General features: G+C 35.2%; 5 protein-coding genes across 6 annotated transcripts; all 5 read right to left on the bottom strand.

Moving 5' to 3' along the window:
• Positions 1–2561: 2561 nt before the first annotated feature.
• LOC18011382 (vacuolar cation/proton exchanger 5) lies at positions 2562–6316 on the bottom strand. 2 transcript variants are annotated; one of them, XM_024150453.1, is made up of 13 exons: positions 5977–6316; positions 5490–5599; positions 5152–5400; positions 4999–5066; positions 4880–4908; positions 4592–4788; positions 4277–4489; positions 3945–4079; positions 3489–3605; positions 3353–3406; positions 3144–3260; positions 2969–3062; positions 2562–2840 (listed from the first exon to the last, which is right to left on the bottom strand). In XM_024150453.1, exons 2-13 carry the CDS (start codon positions 5532–5534, stop codon positions 2830–2832), a joined length of 1329 nt encoding a protein of 442 aa, XP_024006221.1. In that variant the 5' UTR covers positions 5535–5599; positions 5977–6316; the 3' UTR covers positions 2562–2829. The 2 variants fall into 2 exon arrangements, with proteins under 2 accessions (XP_024006221.1, XP_006392609.1); XM_006392547.2 differs by having other exon boundaries at positions 5496–5599.
• Positions 6317–7099: 783 nt separating this feature from the next.
• On the bottom strand, positions 7100–11974 carry LOC18011482 (general transcription and DNA repair factor IIH subunit TFB1-1). Its single transcript, XM_024150540.1, has 22 exons — positions 11945–11974; positions 11801–11823; positions 11590–11691; positions 11424–11502; positions 11258–11319; positions 11098–11161; positions 10888–11002; positions 10707–10782; positions 10528–10623; positions 10281–10325; positions 9895–9951; positions 9640–9795; positions 9478–9543; positions 9008–9131; positions 8799–8855; positions 8558–8685; positions 8292–8465; positions 8084–8197; positions 7907–7984; positions 7739–7786; positions 7512–7580; positions 7100–7337 (listed from the first exon to the last, which is right to left on the bottom strand). The coding sequence occupies exons 3-22, from the start codon at positions 11671–11673 to the stop codon at positions 7236–7238; spliced, it is 1794 nt and encodes a 597-aa protein (XP_024006308.1). The 5' UTR covers positions 11674–11691; positions 11801–11823; positions 11945–11974; the 3' UTR covers positions 7100–7235.
• Positions 11975–17916: 5942 nt separating this feature from the next.
• Positions 17917–19905, bottom strand: LOC18011456 (BTB/POZ domain-containing protein At1g55760). Its single transcript, XM_006392544.2, has 4 exons — positions 19360–19905; positions 19058–19206; positions 18822–18940; positions 17917–18732 (listed from the first exon to the last, which is right to left on the bottom strand). The coding sequence occupies exons 1-4, from the start codon at positions 19476–19478 to the stop codon at positions 18130–18132; spliced, it is 990 nt and encodes a 329-aa protein (XP_006392606.1). The 5' UTR covers positions 19479–19905; the 3' UTR covers positions 17917–18129.
• A 2979-nt stretch (positions 19906–22884) lies between these two features.
• On the bottom strand, positions 22885–23412 carry LOC18011470 (pectinesterase inhibitor). The gene has a single exon (XM_006392543.1). It carries the CDS (start codon positions 23410–23412, stop codon positions 22885–22887), a length of 528 nt encoding a protein of 175 aa, XP_006392605.1.
• A 1145-nt stretch (positions 23413–24557) lies between these two features.
• On the bottom strand, positions 24558–25719 carry LOC112082884 (heavy metal-associated isoprenylated plant protein 41). Its single transcript, XM_024150537.1, has 3 exons — positions 25489–25719; positions 25246–25327; positions 24558–25134 (listed from the first exon to the last, which is right to left on the bottom strand). The coding sequence occupies exons 1-3, from the start codon at positions 25492–25494 to the stop codon at positions 24770–24772; spliced, it is 453 nt and encodes a 150-aa protein (XP_024006305.1). The 5' UTR covers positions 25495–25719; the 3' UTR covers positions 24558–24769.
• Positions 25720–26257: the final 538 nt, after the last annotated feature.

The raw sequence follows: 26257 nt of genomic DNA, 5'->3' as shown, positions 1-26257 counted from the left end.
CACCTTAAGGTACTTCCTTATCATCTACCCATATTTTTTGGTTGATATATCTATAGATTTATAACGCAATTCTTTCAGTTAACTGAAAAAGTGAATAACAATACAGAGATGCTTTATATTATCCAAGTTGCATCTAGATACTACCTTTTATTGGTCACAAGATTTTGTATGGTTGTCGTGGCATGAATATATTTTTTAAATAAAATAGACAATTCTGAAAAAAAAAAAAAAACACTTCTGAGATAGCAAGTTAATATAATCACATAATATTGTAAACAGAGCTTGCTTGTATTTTGACAAATTAGAATTATTTAAGTTAGCTCACATGTTATCTATACATACCAATTTATTCAGGCCAAGAGTTTTGATTTCATAAAAACTTGGTTGAGATTGTATCTCTTTTGAAAAAACTTTATTATCATCATATTATAGGCTCCTGAGTAGTAGAAGGATAAAGTCATGATCATTATCTGTTTAATCGAGAAGATAAAGGTTTTACTCTTTGTGGGGGATAATTTTGGATATATATTGGGCAAAAATCAATCTATATTTCAGTTATCATTGGTTTGTTCGGTCTTCTTATTAATCTTGTCAAATCAACGATCCCATCAGAAAATGTTGGTAACACATGGTGAATGACTTTGAGGCTTGTGGGAGATGGATGCCAACTTTAGAAAAGAAGGCAAAGAGCTTACAAGAACATGAAAGTATGACAGATTTATTAATAAATACATATGGTCTCATCACAAAATTACAAACCACTTTTTTTTTTTGTTTAAGTTAGTTTAGAGAACATTAAACAAATTCTTCAAATGTCTTCTATCACAAATTATGTTGTATTTGTTAGGATAATTTTCTTAAAAATAAAAAGTTAACTCTTATACACTGATAGAAAAATTTTTATTTTATTAAACACAAATTAAAAAATATAAATAATATAATAAATCCGCGTATACGCGGGTCTTCACCTAGTCTATTATTAGCGACAGAGAAAAAAAAAAAAAAAAGATGGAGCGTACAGAAGAACGAAGATTGTGTCTAGATGAAAATATATTGTTAACTTACAACACCGTACTTATTATAAGGAAATTTTTCTAATAAAGCATGAAATTTGTTTTTTCCTTTCAAAAACACCATAATCTTTTTTATAAAATACGAAAAAGGTTTAAAGTTTTTTTTCTTAAACTTTTCATAAGAGATTCTGAGTAAATAAATTGTAATGAAGAATCTAATTAAAGCTCTTCAAAACCCTTAATTAAACAATTTATGTATTAATTTTTTTTTGATTAAGAAGATTTATATATGTATTAACGTTAGAAAAAACGGAAGCTGTGGTAGTTTCCAAAAAAATTAAAGTTTAATATGACCAAATAGTATTATAAAGAAAATGGATTTTATATGGTTACCAAAAAGAAAAGAAGAGAAAATAATTTGATTTTATTAATTTGTAAATTAACAACGTAACATCTGTAATGGGGTTTAGGATCGCTTAGAGAAGAAGCCTGACACGGTCTCTTGAATCCATGGAGTCAACTCTTTGCCTTCTTTACCTTTTCAAGTTTTGAACTGTTCTGTTCTTCTTCCCGTGAAGGTGATTTGCTACAATCGATGAACATTTTATTAATAAAGTATTTTAACGCACAGTACACCAATTACCAGCGTACACGTACGCAAAAATTGTTGTTCGCTTACGATTTAAGGCCTTGAATGAAAATCATTTTAAACACATAGTCAACAGGAAGTCAAAATAGGGTATTGAAGAATCAAATACAGTATGTTAAATCAATCCGTACAGTAGATGGGTAGATTAGAGTTGGTAATGTGGGTGGGTAGCTGTTAAAAAAAAGGCGTATGCATCCTTCAGACAAGAGATGGGCCCTGTTGATTAGATAGGCTAATGGGCTGCTCAAACGAACTGGCCCCACAAAGTGAATAAGTTTACTGTTTTAACCAACGGTAACTGAACGGTTCTTACTTACTACTGTAGGTTTTACATTTTTGACTGTTGAACCAATTATTACTGGAGTGGGAAGCCTCAAAAACGACGTATGGTTTTAGTTCTTTCTGCCTATGGCCTACGATATGGGCCCCACATCGTATATTATTTTTTTGTTTGGAGGTGATCTCCACAACATGGCCTCATGCCCTCCCTCTTGTTTTTGCAAACGACGAGTGTAACTGTGTCGTCGTTTTGCATTTCTCCTTTTTTTTTTTTTTTTTACAATGTACACTCAACAAACCTGATATTTTTTTTTTCTTTTAATATAAAGCGGACATGGCTGTTCTTGTAAGAGATTCTCGCATTTGTGTATTCACTAATTCACATAGGATCCATGACACAATTCATCAAATAGAGTTTTTTTTTTGTATTACAAAAATCTTGAACATAACGCATAATCTTTAAAAGGTTTCTTAGCCGGTCTTGCATCTTGGTAGCAGGACACCATGAATTTAAAACAAAATTACTATCGAATGAATAATCTGATTTATATATATGGTTAATGTGATATATATTATTAATATGTATAGAAATGTTAAATTGTTTTAGGTGAGCGCAACGCTTGGATAGATGCCTAATCTATAGAAATTCCGATTACAAGTTCCCAATAGATTATATAATATATATAAAGATAATCAAAGTAATTTCACAAAATTGCAACCCTAAACCAGCCCCCAAGGAAGGGGCCTCAAACGTAAACTGGGACAACTTTCAGTTTGGTCTGATACAAACATTAACTCCAGAATCTTAAAAAAAAAATGTACATGTAAGTAAGATCACCAGGGTTTAGTTTTAGGACACGTACCAGATTCACGTGTTTTTTGGGATGGCTATATATCATCTGTCAAGTAACGAAGAACACAAAAAACCAATTCAAAGTCGTTTCCGCAGACACACGAACCAGGTTTTCTGGTTAATGTTACCATTTACGTAATATATGGGAAGAAGATAACAAATTCAACACCTAACCTTGATGAGGATCTTCGTGTACAAAGAAACTGGCAGCAACTATCAAATAGCAGAGAATGAGCATCAATCCTTTGAAGTAATTCGATGTCCCTTCCTGCACAACGACAAACACAGAGACATAATTTAACGTCAAGATTGGTTTTCGTAATTAATTGCTTCAAGATTATGAACCCACCTGGAGGAAGAATGCTACAACTATCACAGTTATGAACAGTGTAGCAGTCTCAAATAGCTGGAAATTCAGATCCATCTGTTCACCCATCATCCATCCGATCACCACACAGAATGGAACCTATATCCATAATCGGGCCAAAAGTCAGGCCAGATCTGTAAAGAGAATGTTCAGTACTATATAGACCCCAGGTTCACATTTCTTATACGTACCGCAAACATGGAAATCTGGATTGACGATCCAATAGCCACTCCCAAAGACAGATCCTGTAGAGGAGAGTATAATAAATATACACCTAAAAAAAGATAAACCAAAGACATCAGAATTGCAAGAGACTAGTCTGCGTACCAGCTTGTCTTTCATGGCAAACATAATAGCACCTGCATGCTCGGCCGCATTTCCAACTATAGGAAGCAAGATGACACTAATAAACGAGATTGGTATCTTCCATGAGACCGAAGCACCCTGTTATATATTGAAAAACACAAACAACAGAAAACAGTAAGCCAAACTCGCATTGTTATGTTGTAGTGATCATTGGTTTCTAGTCACTCTTTGACAAGACACTTCTACAGAAAATATTGGCGCTTTTGATGGACTCGTGCATGTGATTAGGAATATTACAAGTATCTAAAACATATTCCAACTTATGTATTGCATCGGTTGAGTTTTTACCATAAGCCAGCTAGTATACTCACGTTATAATGCCGTACTAATCATATGGCATAAACAAGTCAAGTTAATACTGTAAAATCTTCATAAAGATAAGATCTAGAAAGAAAAAAAAAAAGGGTAGTGATTTACCTCAATGGCATCGACAAGATAGCCTGAAAGAAGAGAGACCCAAGCAGTCAAGATTGAAAGCCAGATGATTGCTTCCCACTTGGAGATCTCAGGATCTTCATCATCGTCCGAAGTTTCTTCGCTCTGGTTCATATCCTAAAGTTTACAAATTTTCACCAAACAGCAGATTGAAGTCCAGCTAGTAGAGAGAGCAACCAAGAAGAAAAATGAACAGAGCCCATAAATGATGAAACTGGTTTGTAACTTGTAAGAAACCATTTAATATTTGAAGTTGTCTTCACCATCGTTTCCAGGCATCTGTAAGAAAAAACTAAAGGTCGAAGATGACACACCTCGGTAAGAGGGGTATAAGAACTGGGCTGGCTCTTTAGCTGAAAAAAAAGGTAAGCAGCATAGGCCACAAGCATTATGCAACTACTGAACCTTGAAAGAGCCAGCTCTGACGAACCAGCATGAACCTCGCTATGCGTGTAATGAAGAACAGCGGGGAAGAGTAGCCCCATAACAGCCATCAAAAGCAGTCCTGAATTCACAACCGCATTCCCCTGTATTGCAGAAGATATAAGCTCAGAAACATGGTAAAGATTACAGAACAACAAGAACAAAACAGGAAAAAAAAGAGACAACAAGTGAATTGATATGCCTACTTTGTCAAAGACTTGCTCTTTACGGGAAAATACAAGCCCCCCACAGAAAAAGGCGCAGCCAAGTACAAGCAACATGTTAGAAAGAATGGAGCCGAGCAGTGTCAGCTGTACAACGCGTATCATTCCATTTTTAAGAGCGAAAATAGATATGATCAGCTCTGTCACGTTTCCAAATGTAGCGTTTAAGAGGCCTCCAACTGTGAAATTTTTCTAGCGCGTCAAAAACTAATCAGGAGGGAAAGGAATCCTGAAAATGAACTTGTGTATTTAGAAGAAACCAAGTCATACCAGTTGAACCTGTGTAACAAGCCAATTGCCTGTTACAAAGAATAAACAAACGGGTACTTTTATACAAGTCTTGCTAATAGAATGTAAGTTAAGAGTTGCAAGTGCGAGCAACGGCTTACTCTGTGGCATATCCGAGACGTTCAGCCAATGGTGTGATTCCTACTAAGCTCAGTAAGAAGATCCATCCCTGAGCCATAAGAATCATTTCTTGATGACATAACAAGAAGGAACGAAAGTGCTAAAATTTAGTACCCGAAACTAACATTGCTCACCTTATTATCTGTCAAATAGTGGAGTAATATTGCTAGTGGACCGAAAGGCAACAAAAGATTGAGTTTATTCGATAAAATGACGATCTTGAAGCTCTGGAGCACGCTGTGCTTAGGTGCTTTAGCTGTGCGCTCTTGAAAATTTGCAGAAAATGATCCACCTTGCTCCATCAAAGAAGCAGCTTTTGTTTGTGGTGAATCTGTTTCTCGTCTGAAAAGTCTTTTGTGCTCAACTTCACTTACCAAACCCATCTGTTTACAATGACAACTTTTTCCAATCAGCTGACAATGAGGAGCCAAAAAAAAAAGAGACAAGACACTGATCTCGTGAACTAACTTACTTCTACCTGCGCCTGAATAAGAGCCGGCACCTTACAACAACCCATAGACTCAACGAGGATACACTAAAATGTTGTCTTCTTCTAGAAGCTGGAGATGGAGAGACTTGTACCTGTAACCCAAACCTTAGATTAGGTATCGAACACAATTTAAATCTGAAAACTTGGGAGACCAATCAGATCATCAATATCAAAGCCCATTGATCTTCACAGAATAGAAACCGCAACAAAAGGCGAACTTGAACTGAAAATGCGTTACTTTAAGGTCTAAGCTTAAGATTTGCATGAATCAGTAGATACTTGAAGAACAAATTCATTGATATAGAGTAACGCGAATCCAATTCGAATTTGTCTTTCAAAGCTTTAGTCAAAAACGTTTTCAAACGCTAACCCAAACCTCGAGACCACAAACAAAGAATCAATACAACACATAGTTGAGTGATTTTCATAGGAATGAAAGGAACTTGCAAAGAGATCCCGATATTTTTACCTAAGCAAGTCAACGAACGGTCAGAGAAGAAAGATTGAAAACCAAATCCAGCATAACTCAACAAACTAGCAAGATAAAAAACCCGGAACTAGTTTGATTTCTTCTTCGTCTTCGGATCTGCTGTAGGAGGAAGAATGGATGGAGAAGCTTAGTCTACAAAAATTCGATGGGTTTGTTATTTTCAAGGAATACAATTAAAAAGTTTCACTTCACGAGATTTGTGATCTCTGTGTGATTTAGTTGCGATGAGATCTCAGATTGAAGTGAAGAGCGTGAGCTAGGAAGTTTCCTTCTCGCTACTAAATTTTCATCCGTTGAAGAAGACAAGTTTAGCTTTTTTCAAAAGAATGCAAATCGAAGAGATCATAAATTTATTCCTCATATTTTCATTTATCTTTATAGTTTTTTACATCATTTTAATTTGTCCTGTTAACTAACTACAACTACAAGTGTATATAGAAGAAAAAAAAACACTATATATAACTAGAGTTATTATTCGCGTTTTGTGACCAAAAATAAAATAATAATTAGAGTTATTCGGACTCAAAATAATTTTTTTTGATTGGCCATTTTACCTTTTTTTTTTTTTTGAATTAATTTCGAATGTCCCTTATGTATTATATGTGAATTACTGATATGATATTTAGTTAAATATGCTGATTTAATAGTATAGATTTTTAGCTTAAATCGAAGTGGACCTCTTGTTGTCCCATCTCCACGGCAAGTGTGTGATTCGCATGGTTAATGAAGTCCACCATCAAACTACAAAAAACTTTGATGATGTATTTGAATCTTGGATTAAAAATTTATTTCTTATAGGTTATGTATTGGACTTAGTCTTGCATCTTTCTTTATCTTCGAAGTTTTTTTTTTCTTTTTCTCTTTCCAATCTGGAATGTTTGTTTTGTAATTTGATCATTGTCATATCCCATTGAAATTTATGTAAACAGAAGCCTCTCCCTATTATTATTGTTCATTGTAACTAGGCATCGGGAGGTTTCTTGTAACTCAAGCAACAATCTTAAGGTCCTCTGGAGAATCTTATCTACTACACTTCAAAAGCTAAATTATATTCAGTGGGTACTTTAGTTCGAGAATGATGTTGAAGAAAATTGCTCTTTCAAGTACAAAGCGCCTCGATTAGACAATATAACCGCCTTTTGTTTGTATTCTCAATGATCGGACAAAAAGCAACCAAAGAAAAATCTCAAAAACATCAATTACACTTTGTGAAACAAAACAAAGATGCGTGTTGTCTTCTAAACGCCCCCGTTTGGTCTTTCGCTGCTGCTGCCTCCAACGCTCTTAGCGGTTCTTCTCTGCAAGTCTGTTTCGTAGTGTTGGAACGCAGCATCAAGGGCCTGATGGACAAAACGGGTTAAGATCACTCAGATTTCACTGTGTTACCCGGATTACAATGTAGTGCCTGGATTGGATGGTTAAATCGGATAGATCCGATACAATGCGTGTGGAGACTTAACCGATCGAGAGATGCTGTCATAAAACTTCTTCTGTAAGTATTGGAAGAGGCTAACCTGTTGCATTGGCCGAACCAGTAAAGAAACCTGATGCCGGAGATCAGATTGCACCGACTGTTTCATTGCCTGAGTTACATGCAGATTAATATCAAGGAACCCGTACACGAACGCACACACTAGACCATATGCAATTACTGGCATGGAGAGATTTGGAACGACTGTTCTAATAGACTACGAGTAGCTTATTATATCAGGAAGACTTGAAGAAGAATTTCATAGCTTACATCGAGTTGTGAATAAGTATTGGACATTGCATCCTTCAGTTTACCAACCTGCATAGTAAAACATAATATCCTAGTATACGATCTTGCTCTTGGAGTAAAATAAGTTGTGAATATTTGTATATAGCAAATTCTGGGATTAGGAGAATTATGAAATGGGAACAAATTTACCTTCGTGTGAAGATATGTGGTTGTTATTGGGTAAGATGACCAAAAATGTCTCAGTAATTCTTGTATTGATGTCCAGTGCTGTAGATGAAAGAGAAAAAGAAAAAAGAAAAAGTACTCTTGTGATCCATTTTGAGGGGACAACAGAATCCATAGGTGTTATTGTTACTTATGACTTACATGTAGAACTTCATCCTTGGTGGACTTTGGTAATCTGTCCAGAAAGCTCTCTCGCGGGTTCTTCCCGATAATATTTTTGGCAGTTGAGATAGTTTGGGTTAACGAACTGAAAACCTGAATAGGTTAGCAATGTTTAGCGCAGGCACCAAAGCAATAAGCCATGGTTTCTTTTAGTAAGCACACATTTTATCATGAGATAGAGTAGCACCTCAAAGGAAACTTCTGATTTAATCAACGGATAACTTAATCCTTTAGTTCTAATCTCCAAAATGGATTCTTTTAGCAACCCATAAGCTTCATGGACATTTCTATTTAATGCCCCTGCTCCTCTAGGTTCATTGAGGACGTTTCCTTGTTGAGATTCAAAGTAATCACGAGGGTCCTAAATTCCAAAAAAAAAAAAAGAAAGGGTTAGAGGATTTATGAAGCATCCATCATCAACACTGAAAACCCTTTAATGGCAGAAAGCCAAACCTTGATAGATAGCGGTGCTAACGGGAAATTTTGTGGTGCTTGAAGATCCTCCATTTCCGCTGTCCGAGACATTCTCTCCAATCTATCCTGATTAGCGTCCTTGGTGGTTTCACCATCAGCTTTGCTAACTACAAAAGTAATAAAGATGGATACTGAAGTCAGATGAATATAATAACGTGTGGCATCGGTCATCAATCTGCAAGAATATTAAAGTAGGACATAGCAGAATGAAACAGCAAACCTTGTTTGGCCCGTGTCAGAGCCTCTGCAACAACCCTCGTATCTTCTGACTCAACATCTGCTTTTCAATTAAAAAAGTACAAGTGCGCATCATTATATATTTAACCTTTACGAACTAGCTGTAAGAGTCAGTTGCAGTTATTTCTCATGACGTTACACAGAATATCAGATGAAGAAATCAGAATAGGTGCTCTAGTAGAAGTGTTTTACCAATGCTTCTGCCTTCCAATACAACAGCAGAATGGCGATTAAGATCTTGCAACAGTGACCTCCTAAATTGGTCATTCTGTGATTCAACAACGTCTTTGGTGCCATCACGCTGAATCCCATGGTCCTGTTGGAAAGTAAATTTACATTAAGCACATGATGTGAAGATATGATCCGCAAATTGGATTTCAAGATCCCTATTTTCTAGATATCAGCATGAAACACATTCCTATACAAGCTAATATTAAAGTATGGTCCTAGTGTATAAGATAAAAGCAGTAGTTTTAATTTGTAAGGCACAAAGAAATAGAAGTAGATCAGATAATTCAAACGTAGTTGCGTAGTCCAGAATTTACATTTGTAAGAACCTAAATTTCTTGATTTAACAGCTTATACAGGGTCTGAGGATTTTAGAAAACAAATCACTTGACGCAGTGTCCAACATACATCTAATGCAGTGGTAGTTGGCTTACCATTAGATGAGAGTAGTCGTCTCCCTGGTCAGCCTCCATGTCAAGAGTCGGATCAACTCGTCTAATCTACATAAATGACATTCAGATCAGATAAATATGCAAAAAAATGTTTTCTTCTCAAATAAAATACAGAGAAATGAATAATTGTAGAGGCAAAATAACCTTCTGACGAGTTTCCCGAGCCAATATCTCATCAGGCTTCAGAAAAACCGCGAGTTCCTCGTCCTCAGCAGCTTCTGCTGCAGCTACTGCTGTATTTTTGGTGCTGTAAAGATATTCTGCTCTAAAATATTTTGTCCAAAAGTCCTTTTCTGTCATCTGTCGTAGTAAAAAACTACCAAAAACCATTTAAGATTTGTCGGATTTGATGGTTAAACCTATAAACAAAGATAGTCATAGTCATGAAGGCTTTGTTACCTTACTCGGAACATAGTTTATGAATGCCTGCCGAACAGCTGGTTTCTCAGCAAAAATCTGAAAGCGTAATGAAAGAATCATATGTGAGACATGGACAGTAGCATGAGTGAAGCAACATTCAACTATTCTTACAGCAGATCTAAGGACTAAGCCAGCGCAAAATAGAAGGTGAACTGAAAGGCTATTATAAATGTCTCTATCCCTCGCTTGTAGTTTCGCTTTGGAGTTTGTAAGTTCAAACACATGATGCAGATGGAACCACACATAACATAATTTATGACAGAAAATATCACCAATTGAAACATGGACCTCGTTCACCGTAAAACTTATCCTGACCCTATAGAGCACCTAAATCAGTGGAGAACCTAGTCAACCAAAGAGCTGACCTGAAAAATGATCTCTGATGTCAAGTTGAACGTCACCCTATTAGTCTGAAAAAAAAAACATTGAAGAAGGTGGTTAGTATAAACCAGATGAATTGTACGATATATAACAGCAAGCGGCTGGACTTCAACCAAACACAACATAGTTTACTTATACAGGTGCATTGTTTCTTTCATACAAAAGCATGCACTGAACTTATTAACCGAAAAGGATGACTCTCAGGAAGGGGTAGAGTGAAATATACCATACCCGCCCATCAGTAGATGGTTTGATGCCAGATACCATCATGCTCTTGAGCCCGACTTGTTGTTTTGACTTTCCAGTGGAAACTTGACCAAGTAATTTCTGCGATCAGAAGAAAGCTGGTAACTATGATTACACTCAAACAAACAGATAATTGAGAACCAAAGAAACTACAAAGAACCAACCTTCCTTGTAGCCCAGAATTCATCTTCCGTTAAAACTTTACTTTCCACAAATTGCTTATGCAATCTTTGCAGCTCACTACATATCATGCATGCACTACTTATGTTTTAAGGAATTCGATGAACTTATGAAAATAGAAACTCTAAGGATCCCAAAAGGTAACCTAGTGTTCCGATTGCATACCTATTTTCTCGGAGAACCTTGAAGCGTAGCTCCAGTTCTGCAATACTGAGCTGCTCAGTTGATGTCGAGACAGCTGATTTCTTAGGCACCTCTTCACATTTAGCAAGGGCCTTAGCTGTTCATAGTAAAATGGTTTCAGTACCACTGAAAGAAACCAATAGAAGGTAGTTTCCACTAAATAAAAGAAAACCATCGGCACAAAGAGCTTACTGATGAAATCACGGCAAGCATGCATATCCGAATAATTTTCAAACTCAAAGATATGACTCTTTCCCTGTGATCAAAAAGATTAGGAAGCCTCATAAAACACACAGAATAAGCTTTCAAAATGCACACATCTAAGCTTTCAGCAAAAAGGCCAACAAAAGACCTGCTTGTTGGTCAGATTAAGCCAAGGAGGTTTGTTTGATCCTTCTTTTGTATATTTTTGACCTGAGAAATTTTACAATGGAGAAACTGAAGAAACGAGAAACACAAGAGGAAAACAGATTATATCTCTTATCCAAATAAGACCTGGTGTAAATTGGCATACATACTTTTGATGTTTAGAGTCTGCACTTTAAGCTTTGAATCTGATTTCGGATCGTTTGGGACAAATAGCAACATTGCTTCCGTCTGCGAAATTTTATCAATTGAAACATATGAAAGCAGAAGAAAAAAAATGCATCGAGAATTCACCAGTTGTTCGTGGATTAATCTTACTAGTCTGAGAAATCCAGGAGTTCCCGGATCCTTGACAGAGCTCTTGTATCTGACTCGCTTCTCCACTTGCCCACCACCCGCCATATCCAGCAGATATGTTCCCTAAATCGGTCAAAATCAATCAAAATTATAGGCGATGTAGCAAAAATTGGAATCTAGGGTTTAGAGTAGTTCGAAAATAAGCAACAAAATCCATGGACGATGAGATTACCTTACTGACGATCGTGTGTAAACCTGTTAACAAAACAACAACAACAACAACAACAACAACAAATTTAGATTTTGTAACCGATATGATCGAAACAGAAGCTTCTTCTTCTATAATATATTATTGTGAGTTTTATTCTTTTATGACCAGCTACGACGGGGATTCTCAGATCGACGGGAGTTGTGCCGTGTTTGATATGTCGGCGACGAGTGGTAACGACAGTGATACGATCGGAAGATAGAGCATTTTGGGCTTAAGTTGGGCCTAAGTTAGGCCTAAGTTAGGCCTATGGGCTGTGGATTAATTGGTAGGGAAAGTAAACCCAATGGCATCTATCTCTTTGCCTGGTATCATCCTGCTTGAAACTCAGAATCATTCATGCATATGAATAAGGTTAATGGCACTTGTAATTAGAAAATGCGCTGCAATCTGATTTCAAACTTTTACTTAGAAAAAGCGCTGCAATCTGACTCGCTTCTCCACTTGCCCACCCGCCATATCGAGCAGATACGCCAAAAGTTCTAAAACGCGGTAAAATTCGTCTCAGGTTTGCCAATATATCGGGAAAAATCCATCGAAACTATGCGAAAACTAAGTTCATGAAAGGTCATAAGATAGATCGAGGTTTTTTTTTTGAGGAGAACGGGAAAGAGGCATTTTGTGGGATTTTAAAGGACCCGTGAGACTCTAATCAAACTGATCCGGCCCATTAACATCAACACAAGGATTCATATCGGCATCGATTTAATAAATTCCTTCCTCCAATTCTTAATTCGTCTTCCTCCAATTCTATATACTATTTGTATAGTGAAAAGCTTAGGTCTCGGTTTCTCATCAAGTTTCAAAAAGTTTTGCTTATGTGTCAACTCTAGAATGAATTTCGACGCAAAAAGACTTTTTAACCCTATTTTCCAATTAAGTGTCATTTTTTATTAATTTTTATCTGATAATGTATTACAATAACTTAAAACATACCGCTCTAAATTATTGTGGTTTAATGTTTCAGTCCACTGTCAATCAAACCGTTTTCTAATTTAGTTAATTGATATTCAGTCAAATAAACGAAAAAGTAAAAATCAATAAATAGAATATCTAATGGAATAACGGAATTTGTCATGTCTCTATTACGGTTTTTGACTTCAAATGTTTTAGTATAAATATGTACACAATTTCTCCCTAATTCTCTCACATCCTTCTAAATTGTTTAATTTCTTATTTTATTCTTCGAATAAATTTGTACGATACTTCAAATCATTATGTTCTATGATTATTATAAATATGTATATATATATAGTTTGTAGTCTTGTTCAAAAAACATATCAGCCAAATGGACAAAAAAAGACAATGATAGTATTTATAGTCAACATCATGTTTTTAAACATTAAAATGCAAAGAAATCTAACAAACAAATATATACAATAATAAAGAATAAAAAAATTAATCTAAACTATATTACATTTTTAAACAATCAAATAAAAAATAATATCAGCTCGTGCAAGGCGCGGACAAATTCACTAATTCTTTCTTCTTTCCAAATATCCAAGAGCCTTTCTCTTTATTCATCCATGGTCGGAAATCCAGCTTTTCCCCATCGAATTTCCAAGACTAAACCATGAAAGGGATTTGAAGATCGAGGTTTTTTTTTTGAGGACAAGAATTTAAGGACTCGAATCTCTAAGGCCTCTAATCAAACTGACCCGGCCCATTAATATCATTTATATCAGCGTCGATTTATAAATTCCTCTGGTTCTTCCCTCCAATACATTTTCTTTGTCTTCCTCCAATACATTTTCTTCTTTCCAAATACTCATGGCCGGAAATCCAGCTTTTCCCAGGTACACCATCCGATTTCCAAGTCTGAACCCAGCCGCTCGCATCACAGGTTTTCTTGGGTTCTATTTATCCCAAGTATCAAGCTGCTGCTTATCTGCTCATCTCTACAACTTTTTTTTAAAAAAATCGGTGTATTGCAAGAATCACTCTGGCGATGAAGCAATGTATTTCGCCGATGTGATATTGGTTTCCTTTTGCTTGATTTGGATTCCACAATTTGTAACGGAAGGCACGACAAAAAATCCTTGTTAAATTTGGGGATTGTGCATTCACTATCTTCAAGGGAGTCACTACGATTAGATTCTTCTTTTTGTTCCTCTGGCTGGGGAAAAGAATGGTGGCAGAGAAAGATGTGTATATAGCCATCTCCGCTATCTTTTACTTTCTCTTTCTACTATCGTTCTGGGTCATCAACAAAATCACCGATGACATTGGAATCGCCCAGGGAGTCCTCATTGCTGCCTTCACCGTCTCAGTCGCAGAATATCCAAAGAAGCATTACATTCTAGTCCTAAGCGTATGCTTCTCGCTTCTTTTGGCAGTCCTGAACACTCCACCTCCCCCGCCGGCTGAAGCTGTCGTCGCTGAGCTTCCCAGGCAAGTCCCCCGTTGCAGATGGCTGAAAGAAATTAGGCTGGATCGACATTAGCCCGGACTACTACTAGCAGATGGTCAAGCCCAATTTAGTTTGTTTAGTAGTCCCACATCAACATCTTTCTTTTTTCTTTTCGTTTTGCTTCTTTTGGATTCGATCGATTGGAAATATATGATTCAGAAACTTGTAATTATAACCCAAAACGTAATGGGAAATAGGAATCAATCATTTTGGATCTTCGTATTTTCTATAGCTGCATTCAATATATAAAACTTCCTTTCTTTCTTTTTTGGCTATGAATTCTTGTTTTTTCCCCGTTAATTACCTATATCTATGATGATCTATTTTGTTTCCTAAGCATTTACGATCTATTTTTGTCTAATTATGTATAATAACGTATGATTATAAACCAAACAGATACTCTCTCGTTTTATTCTGATATACAAACGGTTTTTTTTTGTCAAATAACGACAATGTTACGTACGTGACCATTGTCTCTCTATAGATTATATATGGATAATGAGTGAAAATTCATGATTTTGACTAAACTTTTTAATTATACACAGAATATCAAACTTTGAAGTAAACAAAGCATTGCTTCAAGTCACACTGATGTCTTTCACAGTGGCGGAGCCAGAACATTTTTCTATTAGGGACAAAACGTATTTAATGGGAACATATATGCTATTTAGTGTGGGGGCAACTAGTATTATTGTTACAAATTTACACTAAATATTTTTTTTTATTGGGGGCAACTGCCCCCAACTCATTGTATATACCTCCGCCACTGGTCTTTCATAATTCCGTAACCATATGAGTTAGAGCCACTTAATTATAGATTATCATTTTCATATAGGGGTCTAGACCTTCTTATGTTTCAATTATATTTATAGGACAAAAAAACTGTAGTATTGTCCCCTTAATACTTTTTCAAACTTGACCACTTTTGGATAAAAATACCATTAATTTACAATTACAAAAATTTTAAAAAAAAATTTTATAATCTAAAAAATTTTGGATCATTCTGAAAAGGGAAGACAAAAACATTTCATAACATCTTTTTGCCAAAAAAAAATTTTAAACAACTTTTTACAAATGTTCTATGAATTAGTAGAAAGTGCATTCTATAAATCTATAAATTTATAGAATAGACTATCTACTATTTCATTAGTTTTCTACTAAATATATAGAATTAGTTATCTACAGTTCTTCTATGTTCTACAAAGTTATGAAACCGTATTCTATAACTTTTTCATTGTTCTACAGTTTAGTAGAATTATCTTTCTATATTTACCTCTTTGTTCTATATCTTAGTAGAATTGTTTTCTACGGAAACTCTTTGTTCTATAATTATAGAATACTTATTCTACAATTTGGTTAACTGAATCTCCGAGAATCTAGGATTAGATCTAGAGAATATATTTATTTCCTTTTCCAATTATTTAATTTCCTAATTATTTTCTTAAATTTTTTATTTTTTTCCTAATCAGATCTAGAGAATATATTTCTTTCTTTTTCGAATATATTTCTTTCTTTCTAGAATAAATTTTATATCATAAATTTTAATTATATGGGTAAATTCGAATTAGAAGGGTAGAAAAGGTTAAATTATTAGTAGAAGTATTAATGGGACAAAATTTAACAATAGTTAGGTTTATTTGTCCTATATATTTAATTCTTTCTTAAAACTTTTATTTATTTTTTTGTTATTCACTAATCGTGTAGTATGCATAACAAATGGCAAATGCCACTTTCGTATCTGGCTGGCTGAAACAGAAATAACCAAAAGAAAAAGAAACACTAAAGATTTGTACGACTGACATTTATTTTGCTCATATTGTGTCCTTTTGATTCTGCCATCTCTGTCTCTGTGTACACCAAAACTTTTAATCACCTTATATGCTCTCTTCCATGCAGAATTATGGGAGCTGTGGAATGTTTTCTACTCAAAAACATGATCATAAGCTGTTTGTTACTATTGACATTCTTTAAGCTGAGTGAAAACAATTGATTGGTTGGTGTTATTGGTTTGAAAATGTTTGATGCCCTTTGATTTGCAAAAGAAAAACTAATTAACTATGCAATACTTGGGGGGTTTTGAGTTAAAACCCTAACAATACTTTAATCTGTACATAAACAATTGGAGAAGTGCTCCTCCAGGTACCGTGAAATGTAATGTGAATGCCAATTGGAGAAGTGCCTCTCTACTTAGTGGTGTTGCGTGGCTTGCAAGAGACTCATCAGGTACTGTTCTGTTTCACGCAAGAGATGCCTTGACCTGCTTTCATAACCGAATAACAGCAGAGCTAAGAGGTATTATCTGAGCATTGCAAAGCCTAAGGGATCTTCACTTGATGGATATAACGATAGCGACTGATTGTGCAGCTGCTCTTGATGCAATCTTAAAACCGGTGGAATGGCCTAGGTATAGGTTATGGACGTCTCAAATCAGCACTATTATCTCTTCCTTCGATAATGTGTTTTTTTGAGATAGAATCTTTAAAATCCAATGCCACGACAAGGGAGATATCGCGAAGTGTCCCACAATATTATTCGCATCCAAACGAGCCTCCTCTTCCTGCTACACGTGCGGGCTACTCTGTGATTCTTATGGTAGCCATGTTTTATTTCCCTTACTATTACTCGACCATCGATGCTTTGATCTACATATGCTCCGTGTTTGCCTTTGGGATCGCCATCTTCCAGCTCAACTCTACGTTAAGCCCAATTTAGTTTGGGCTTTCGCTTTGGATTGCCTTTGGGTATACCATGGACACTAAACACGTCCTTTACACCTTTCGCTTTGGTTTACTCTCCGCTTTCGAGGGCTTTGGTTTCGGTGATTGGCTTGATTCAGATCGTTCCTTTTGGTGTGTTTTTATCTCTGCTATCATTGTCGCTAAGCTTATGTTCGGCATCAACGGTATCTATGTATAGTATCAAGTATGATCACAGATTCTAGTCTTTCTCTTTTTGATAAATTAATGAAAATGTTAAATAGCACAAGGGCTTATGTATAGAGAATTCTCTGAAACTGAACCATTCCTGTTGCATTTATGAATTGTTTAGCTTATGTGATGACCATTTTAAAACCGTGCGGAGATTATAGATTAAGGGAGGATACATATCTATAGAAATGTTTAGCTCGGCCTAACTTGACCATCTGTACATACTATAAGTATATCTCTTATCCTGCTTGGAACACATAATTACGAATCAGGTCAAATGGCATATGGATTCTTGTAATGTGCTGCAAAATGAACTCATTGATAATCATGTTAAAAAGATTGACAACTAAAAGTTTTTTTATAATGTTTCTTGTACAAAATTTCATGATTCTCCAAACATATCAAAACCATATCACTCTATATCTTATAAGATATATTGTACATTATAAGACGTTTAGTTGTCATGTTTATAGAGTGATGGTTTTGATATGTTACTAGTAGCTTAGTTTTGCAAAATCACTTAAAATTATTCCTGTGGCATTTGCTCGTATGATGAATGGTACTATTATAACAGAGTATGAGAGGATATATAAAGTTTAGCTTGGCCTAACTCTAGAATAAGCCTTTGATCCCTATTAGAATCTCTTTGCCTGGTATCCTGCTTGGAACTTAGAACTGATTTCAAACTTTTACTTTAAAAGCATAAGACTGATAACTATATACAGTATTAGTGTTATGGACCAACAATCCAAAGTTCAAGCTAAGAAGCTCTCGCATTCAATCAAATCATGAATTTACATGTTGCTGTTTTTATCCTTGCAAGGACAATACTTGGGGGTTTTGAGTTAAAACCCTGACAACACTTTAATCTGTACATAAAGACCAACAAATCCTTCTGCACAAAAAAATAGTCCTTGTATAATAATAATAGCACACATACCCTTTCTGATTCCCCCCTAAAATCCTTTCCAGGTACTGAGAACTTCGTGGAAAACTTCAGAAATCAAATCTCTGTCTGCGCACTGCATGAATATGTTGAACTCATCACGGATCTCAAATATCTTACCAAACTTCACAAGATACCTCATGCAGCTAGCCTTGAGCTCAGGTAACTGGTAGAGATAAGCATTCTGAAGCCTCTCAAGAACATTCTTTGTGTCGATATCGTCTACAAGACTCAAGTGGCACGCGTCTTTCAAATCAGCAATATCATATTTATCTGCTGCTTGGAGGAGAGCTAATCTATGGATAAGAAAGTCTTCGTTCAGGATATTGCCATAGATATAACTGAGGAACGCTTGGCAAGCATCAAGAGGCATGTCGGGCATGTTGATCGCTGAGAGCTCTTTCTCTTTAAGGTCATGTAGAAACATGCTGCGGAAAACAGGTGAACGTGCAGCAAGAACAGCTCGGTGAGCTCCAATGCTTCCATCAGAGGCATTGATCATTATGTCTGTGTAAATGCTTTCTTCCAACATACGTCCAAGGGATGTTACTGCTGACGCTTTGGATTGATTCTGCGTTGAACCGTCTTCCCAGATTGAGTAGAATTCTCCACTCTGCCATATTCAGTTAAGTATCAACTAAACACACCAAACATATATAAGGTTCTTCTTAGTAACATCTCTGAAGTGATGGAAACACTTACATCTTGAGACAGAACCTTCAGGTCTAGAAACTCAACATCGATGATGATTTTTCCAGTTAAGGGAACTTCAATCGTCCAAAGAAAATCTTCGTTTGTCTTGATCCGCTTATCTATTACTTCTGCATTCGGGTATACAAATTCGTGAAAGAAATAGTGTCAGCATTTTGATTCATCTTAAGTGGAACAGGAACAAAAGCAGGGGAAACCAAAAAATCAAATAGCAAGATCTTATTGACCTGGATGAGATAAAGCTTTCCTTTCACCGGCAGAAGAGACAACACGAAGAGCAAAGGAGGCAACAGGTGGATTCTCTCTGGTGAGGTTTGATACCTCTGGATACAACTTAACATTTAATAGCATCTTGCTTTTCTCCACAGACAAATGCCTTGGATATAATCAACACACCAAATTGTCAAAATCAATCACCAAACACATCAATTAGAAAAAAAGGTGCCCACTTTTGTTTCATTCATCGCCATCATTCATGTCGGGTCATGAAAAAAGGAAAGAAGGAAGGAGAGAGAGAGGAGAGAGATACCAATTCCAGAGACCCATCTTGAAAGGATCGGACTTGCGGTAAGTGGAGGAAGAAAGGTTGTGGATTCGCCATTGGGCGAGCCTGGAAATGGTGTCAACTCTATAAGCAGAATCAGTCATCCTAGCGAAAGCCAAAGCCGATGTGATGTCATGGATACAATCCAATAAACCCTCCAGCAAATTCTCCCCTGACTTTCCCAGGTTTGCTCTTTTCTCCTCTTCTTACCATATAAAATCACCCAAAAAAAAAGTTTACCTTTTTCTTCTACTTATGATCGAGTGATTTAGGTTATGGAGAGAAAGGGGGGATTTTTCTGGCATACACTCTTCTTCCACATACGAAACTATGTATAATCTGTATGTGTGGGTTAAAAGCGAACAGAATCAAAAGAGAGAAGGATTGAGATTTGGGTTTAGAGAGAGGAGTTGTTTAATGGAGGGAGGAATCATTAGCGTTTCTTGGATTGGTAATTCCGGGGAAGCAAAGTCAGTGTTTTGCTTTTACGTCATTTGAAAGGTTTCGTTTCCTTTTTTTTTTGGTTGAGAGAGAGAGAAACTGAGAAAGTGAAGTGTTTGGTGCTATGTTCCTTGTCTTATTTCACGAACTGGGCACTAGTCTCTATTCTCTAATATGGGGCGTGTGTCCCATTTATTGGATACTTCTCTAGTCTTCTTCTCTTCCAACGTAATTTCAGACTTTAGAGATACTTCAACATTTCTTGGGTTCGATGTGGTTTATCATTTACATAATTACCCCCAACGAATGAATTATCCTTTTCTTTGTTTTTCTTCTTTTCTCCTTTTCAAAGTATAGATTGATCTTAGCATAGAATATTTCTGGTATTAACTTTATTAATTCCATAAAACTATTCTAATGATCTTAGCCTAAAAACAGTGTGCACTACATGTAACCATCCAATTAGTTATTGTTGATGCATAATAACTTGATACTGAGTGCTTAGATAGTGTCTACATATGAAAATCTTGATTTATTATGAATCTAAATCTAGAGTTTCACAATGCGTTTTAAATTTAATACCATAGGTTGTGAGATTGGCGTTGGAGTGTGATGGAAGCAATTGGAATTTGTGTGCTTCCAAGATAGGCAAATCTATCTACTTTACAAATATTTTGTACATATAAAATTGTTTAAATCAATTTGAGTGACAGAAGAATTGTATAGATTAATGTGAGAGAAGTGTTCTTTTCAGCACTCGCATAGATTTGCGTGCATTCTATGTCAACTTGGTTCCTTTGCCCACTCCTTTGCAACTTCCAAACTTCATCGTCTTCTTCAACTTGAATCTCCCATCCATTTCCCACATATTCGAAATTCAACGAATCAAAATCTATGCATATTTATATTTTCTTCCATGTCCTTCACCACACTTGATTCTGGGGTCAGTAAAATTCAAATCCTTAACTAACCAGTAACCACTATAACTGCAATCGTGTTTCGATTTTTTTTGGTTATAAAAAACTACAAGAATTTCTCGGATATCATATACTTGAAAACCAGATTGTTTCTAATATTAAGTATAATCAAGTTGGTTGATAAAAATATAGTTTTATCCATAAATAATTGAAAAAAAAAGCAAATAAAAAGCAAGATTCTATCATTGTTAAGAGGAAATGCAACAAGGTGGGGTCTTAGTGGAATCTTGAATTACTTTACAAGAGTGCAAGTTTTCTCTTATGATCTCATCTTTGATGTGCAAGTTGTTTGAATTATGTGAACATAGGTATATATCTAATAATAGTATTTAAAATTAAAGCTTCTTTCTTACACCCACTGTATATTTAGTAAGCTTTATAATAATGTGATTGTGAATTACATCTTGAGTGATGAATAACAAGAAAAAATAACTTTTTTTTGGGAAATAAAATATTAAAGCGTAGAACAAGTGTATATATACAATTTATCCAGGTGGAGAAGAAAGGTATCTGTGTTTTGTCTATTTGTGGGACATTGAATCTAGAATCTATCCAACACCCCATCTTACAAGCAACCTCTTTGAAATGATGTCCAAATGGATCGTGTCCGTATATTTCCGAAAAATATCAGACTTGAATCCTGAATATGTATCTCAAAACTTGACAATTGATTATCCTAATGCACCTTTTTTTTTGTTAGAAAACAGTTGTTTATTAATATTGGTTTAATATAGATAGATCAAAATAATTGATTACGTTATGAATGTGGTAGGTCAACGATGAAGTTGGAGTTTGGTAAAACAATTTGACTAGAAAAATTTCATGATGGGTCGAGTAGGTTTCCACCATTGGTTCCGTTTTTATTGGATTTCAACTATCCACCTTTGTTTTGCTTTTACACATTTTTTCCACACCTCCTAATCATACTGTCCATGAGATTTTATAGTTGAAGACTTGAAGGCAAGGATGTTTAAATTAAATAAACCAAATCGATCCAATTTCATCTTAATTAGACCAAATAAATGGATAGAAACTGAATTGTTCATTTGTTCATTTGATCGAAATGGATATTTTTTCAAAAAAGTTTATCCAGACAAAATTATCATCTAATTAAACCAATTGGAAATATAAGATGGACCCGATTATAAACCAAATAGCGGCTTTCACAATTTAAGCCCAATAGACAGTGTCCATTCGGGTCGGGTTTTAAAATGGTAACAAGTATTTTTTTTTTCTTGTCAAAACATGTATTTCATTGGTTGACAAAAAAAAATGACATTGTATTTGATCATGAAACAATAATAAAAACAAGGAAAATTCTTGGGTTCACCCCTAGGGGTGAATTCATTCATTCACCTTTTTTCATTTAAGCCAATAAGAATCTGTCATATAATATTATCTTTAAAGAAAATTAAAAAATTAAAATTAAAAAATTATGGAAAATTTTTGGGTTCATCCCTATGGGTGAATTCATTCATTCACCCTCTTTCATTTAAGCCAATGAGAATCTGCCATGTAATATTATTTTTAAAGAAAATTAAAAAATTAAAATTAAAAAATTAAATATTCAATCAAAGATTTTGTTAAATATATATATATATATATATATAAATAATATATATAAAGATTCTAATTTACGATTTAGTTTTTATTTTAATTTTTTTAAGGTTTATAGATTATGATTTAGAGTATAAAAATTAGAATTTTGGATTTAAAAATTAAAATTCAGAGATCAAAGTTTAAAATTCTGAAAATAAGACAAATAAATATTATGCTTAGGTTCACTATTATATATTTATTAGAAATAAAACAAATAAATAATATATATATATATATTTATTAGAAATAAAAATAAATAAAATATAATATTATGCTTGGGTTCACTATTTCTAATTTAGGTTTTAGTTTTTCTTTGGTTGACAAAAAAATGACATTGTATTTGATCATGAAACAATAATAAAACAATCTGCTCTTGATGTTTTTCTTTGATGCAAACGAACTCATCTTAATCATAGCAACAACAAGTTGAAAAAAAAAGAAGAACCAAATATTATTAATCTCTCAAATTTTTGGAGATTAAAATTAAATCTGCTCAAGTTAACATCTTGTTAATCACCAAAGCGTTTTTGCAAAGCTTGAGAAAAACCTCGTTCCTCTGAGAAAGCTCCACATCGTTCCCGGCGCGTGACTCCAACGCGTTCCCACATGACTCTACGGCGCTGATCGCCGCGTTTAGCCAGACGTCGACGTCGGCGTGTGCGTCGGCGATCATGGCGGAGATGGAGTCGTCGAGCTGCTCAACGGCGTCTTGGTAGTTCTTCTGACAGTCCTCGAGCGTGTCCTCCGTGGCCGGCTCAAGATCCTCGCGGCTGAGCTTTTCCTTGATGTAGGCGGATGTGGCGGAGGCGTTTGCCGACACGGCGGAGATAGCTATGATCTCGATCTGGTTGCTGGTGGCTGCGAACTCGCCGGACTCGGGACGCGACTGTATGCTCGAGAGACAGAGTTTTGGGTCGTCGGTTTTCTTGCACAGATCGGAAATCAGATCGGAATCAGCATTTCCGGCGAGTGAGGAGAGAAGAACGATGCAGAGGAAGAGAAGTCCGGCGAATTGCTTCATCTTTTGGGTTTTGATTTGAGGAATGTGGTTGATGAAGAAAGATTTTATATTTGATAAATATGAAACCTCCAAAACGATAAATCGAATTTTGTTTATCGTTTTTGTTTGTTGTTGAAGAATTCTAATTTTAGTAGTTTTGTTTGTATTAAAATGGAAAACAAAATTTACCTTTAAAATTCGGCGGGAAATTTGCAACTGCAAAACAGAAAATCAAATAAGTAAATAACAACCGATTGGGCCGATAGGTAAATGAGCCTACCGGCTGATTGGACCTATTCGCGTGAATGAGGATATGGGCTAAGATGCTGCTAGTTCTGATCCAGACCTAAACCAAATGCTTCAGGTCAAAGAATAAAGATTGTATTTTGTAGTATAATTATTTATTTATCAGTTCATGCAGTATACATATTCTTCTGTTTTAATTCGGCATCTTTTCAATCAATCCAGTTTCTTCTTCTTCTTCTTCTTCTTCTTTTTTTTTGTTTTTGTTTTACAGCAAACAATTAAGTTTCATCATTTACAATTTCTCTTCCTTTCTGTAGTTTCCTTAAAGTTTCTTACACTGAGAATCGAGCCTTTTTGTTATTTTATTTTTCAGCTTTTGAGATTTTCCCGCACTGAATGATTATTGATATTGAGTTACCAAAAATGGAAGAAAAACAATTGATATTGACTAATTGACACGATCACGTTTCCCGCGTTTGAGGCCGAGAATATACGTAAAGATTAAGGAATATTTTTAGTATTCTAAAATAATAATAATAATTACTTTACTTCTGTGGGAATTAAACCAATTTTCTTTGGAATGTTGACATATATTTCGAGGAACTAGTCTTTGGACATTCACCAAAGCAAAGTCCTTAAATTTTGTTTATAATAGTGGACTTGACTTCATTACATTATAGATAGATACATAAGCACAACTTGAGACAGGAAAAAACAGCTTAATATTTTATTTGAAAAGAATTTGAAATTGATTTCTTCTCTACATTTGCTTTTAAGACGCAGAAGTTTTCACTTGATGACATGTGACAAAGTACGACCAAGATGAACGAGTGTTAGCACACATATAATTTTTTTTTTTATTTAGTTTGTTTGAGTGTAACTTTTTTTTGTTGTTGAACATTTACATAGTTTGAGTGTAACTTCGATCAAGAAACATTAAATTTCACTCTCTTTTTTTTTTTGTTTTGTTGGGTTTAGTGAAAAATCTGTTTTTCCTAGAGTGTCTGTCACATAATATTTACAGCACCACGAATTTTTAAATTTTGTATCTACAGAATAACGTGATCAGAAAACTAAGAAAAATTAGAAAAAAAAAAAGAACAAACAAAAATCACTCAGAAGTAGTTTCACATCACATGATTCTGCAACCATCAGGATCATCACGGTAACCAACATAGTTCACCGGAGGAGGATACGGCGGAGCTATCATCTGGTGGTAAGGGGTTTCACTCATAGATCTACAAAATCCGCAGAAACCCGAATTCGGTATCTCACATATGCATCTTCTCGCCGGAGCCATCTCGTTCTGATGTCCCATATGATTCGGCTGCGGTGGTCGCTGTTGCTGCGGTGGCGGCGGCGGCGCGGCCTGAACGGCGACGATGGTCGTGTGACAAACTTTCTTCCGGAGCTCACGTGTTAGCTCTGCCGTGTCAATTCCTTCTCCCAATATAACCAACTGATCGTTCTGTCCCTGAATCGAGACCGATCTCACACCTACACGCACGTATAAATTAACAAAACCTTGCTTGAAACGATTCACATGACCTAACTTGGCTTGCAAGTTTTTGCAAAAAAAAAAAGTCAAATATATATAGAGATGTTAACCAGATGTTCCAGATGCGATTTTCATAGCTTTCTTCATTGATTTCTCACTCTCACTCATATCCATCTTCAAAACTATCCTTTGCTGAAGAAATAAACGATGATATAACCAATTATAGAACTCATCAACAAATATTTTCAAAATTCGCCTACATATATAATATATGCATATATTCCATGTTTTGCAAGAAAGTAGGTTCACCACAGAGAAGACATGAGGAAAACAAAAAAATGCACTTTACTTACCCTCATCTTACTGCCGGAGAGAAGATTCCGATATGAGGTTTTGAGTAAGGAGAGAAACCAAGATTTTAAATGTAATATAGTGAATACTCGGATCGATATAGGGATTTTTGAATGTCATATCATCTACTGATTATATATACTGAGAGCAATTGTCAAACGCAATGAATGAGAAATATCCAGAATCCTAATTTGGAAAAAAAAATAACATGAAAATTCTCTCTCTCTCTCTCTCTCTCTGGATGATCTGTTTTAGATCATAGAATAATTTATAGAATTTGCATTAAATTTAAACAATCTTATAGTATTGACAAAACTCTCAATTAAGGTTATAACATATTTCTCTAAAATTTATTAATTAGTATGAAATTTATGCTATTGGTCGTTAATCATTATAATAGGTATAAGAGTTTAAACGCAAATTGGATTTGATTCGTAGTAACTCTATAAGCAAATTCCTTGAAAGTCACCAGTTGCATTTTTATTATTCTTATTTATTCTCACTATCAATTTCCTTGCAGTTACCCTGACACTTTCATTATTCAATTACTTGCTTATATAATTTGATTTGATTTGATTAGAGTTTATGTCGCTCGGATAGTGATCGTCTTCGCCTTGTCGGCTAAGGTCAAGTTTATACTTTATAGTTTATACTAGTCTACGCGGAATAATAAAAATCATATATTAAGCTGTTTGACCAGATAGCAAAGTAAGTAAAAACACAAACAAAAACGTGTCGTACCAAACTATCTGGCCCAGGTAGTGTCTTAGA

Source organism: Eutrema salsugineum, unplaced genomic scaffold (genome assembly GCF_000478725.1).
Source record: "Eutrema salsugineum unplaced genomic scaffold, Eutsalg1_0 scaffold_7, whole genome shotgun sequence".
Taxonomy (NCBI): Eukaryota; Viridiplantae; Streptophyta; class Magnoliopsida; order Brassicales; family Brassicaceae; genus Eutrema; species Eutrema salsugineum.
The sequence above is the reverse complement of the archived record's forward strand: the minus strand, read 5'-3'. Positions and strand labels throughout refer to the sequence as shown.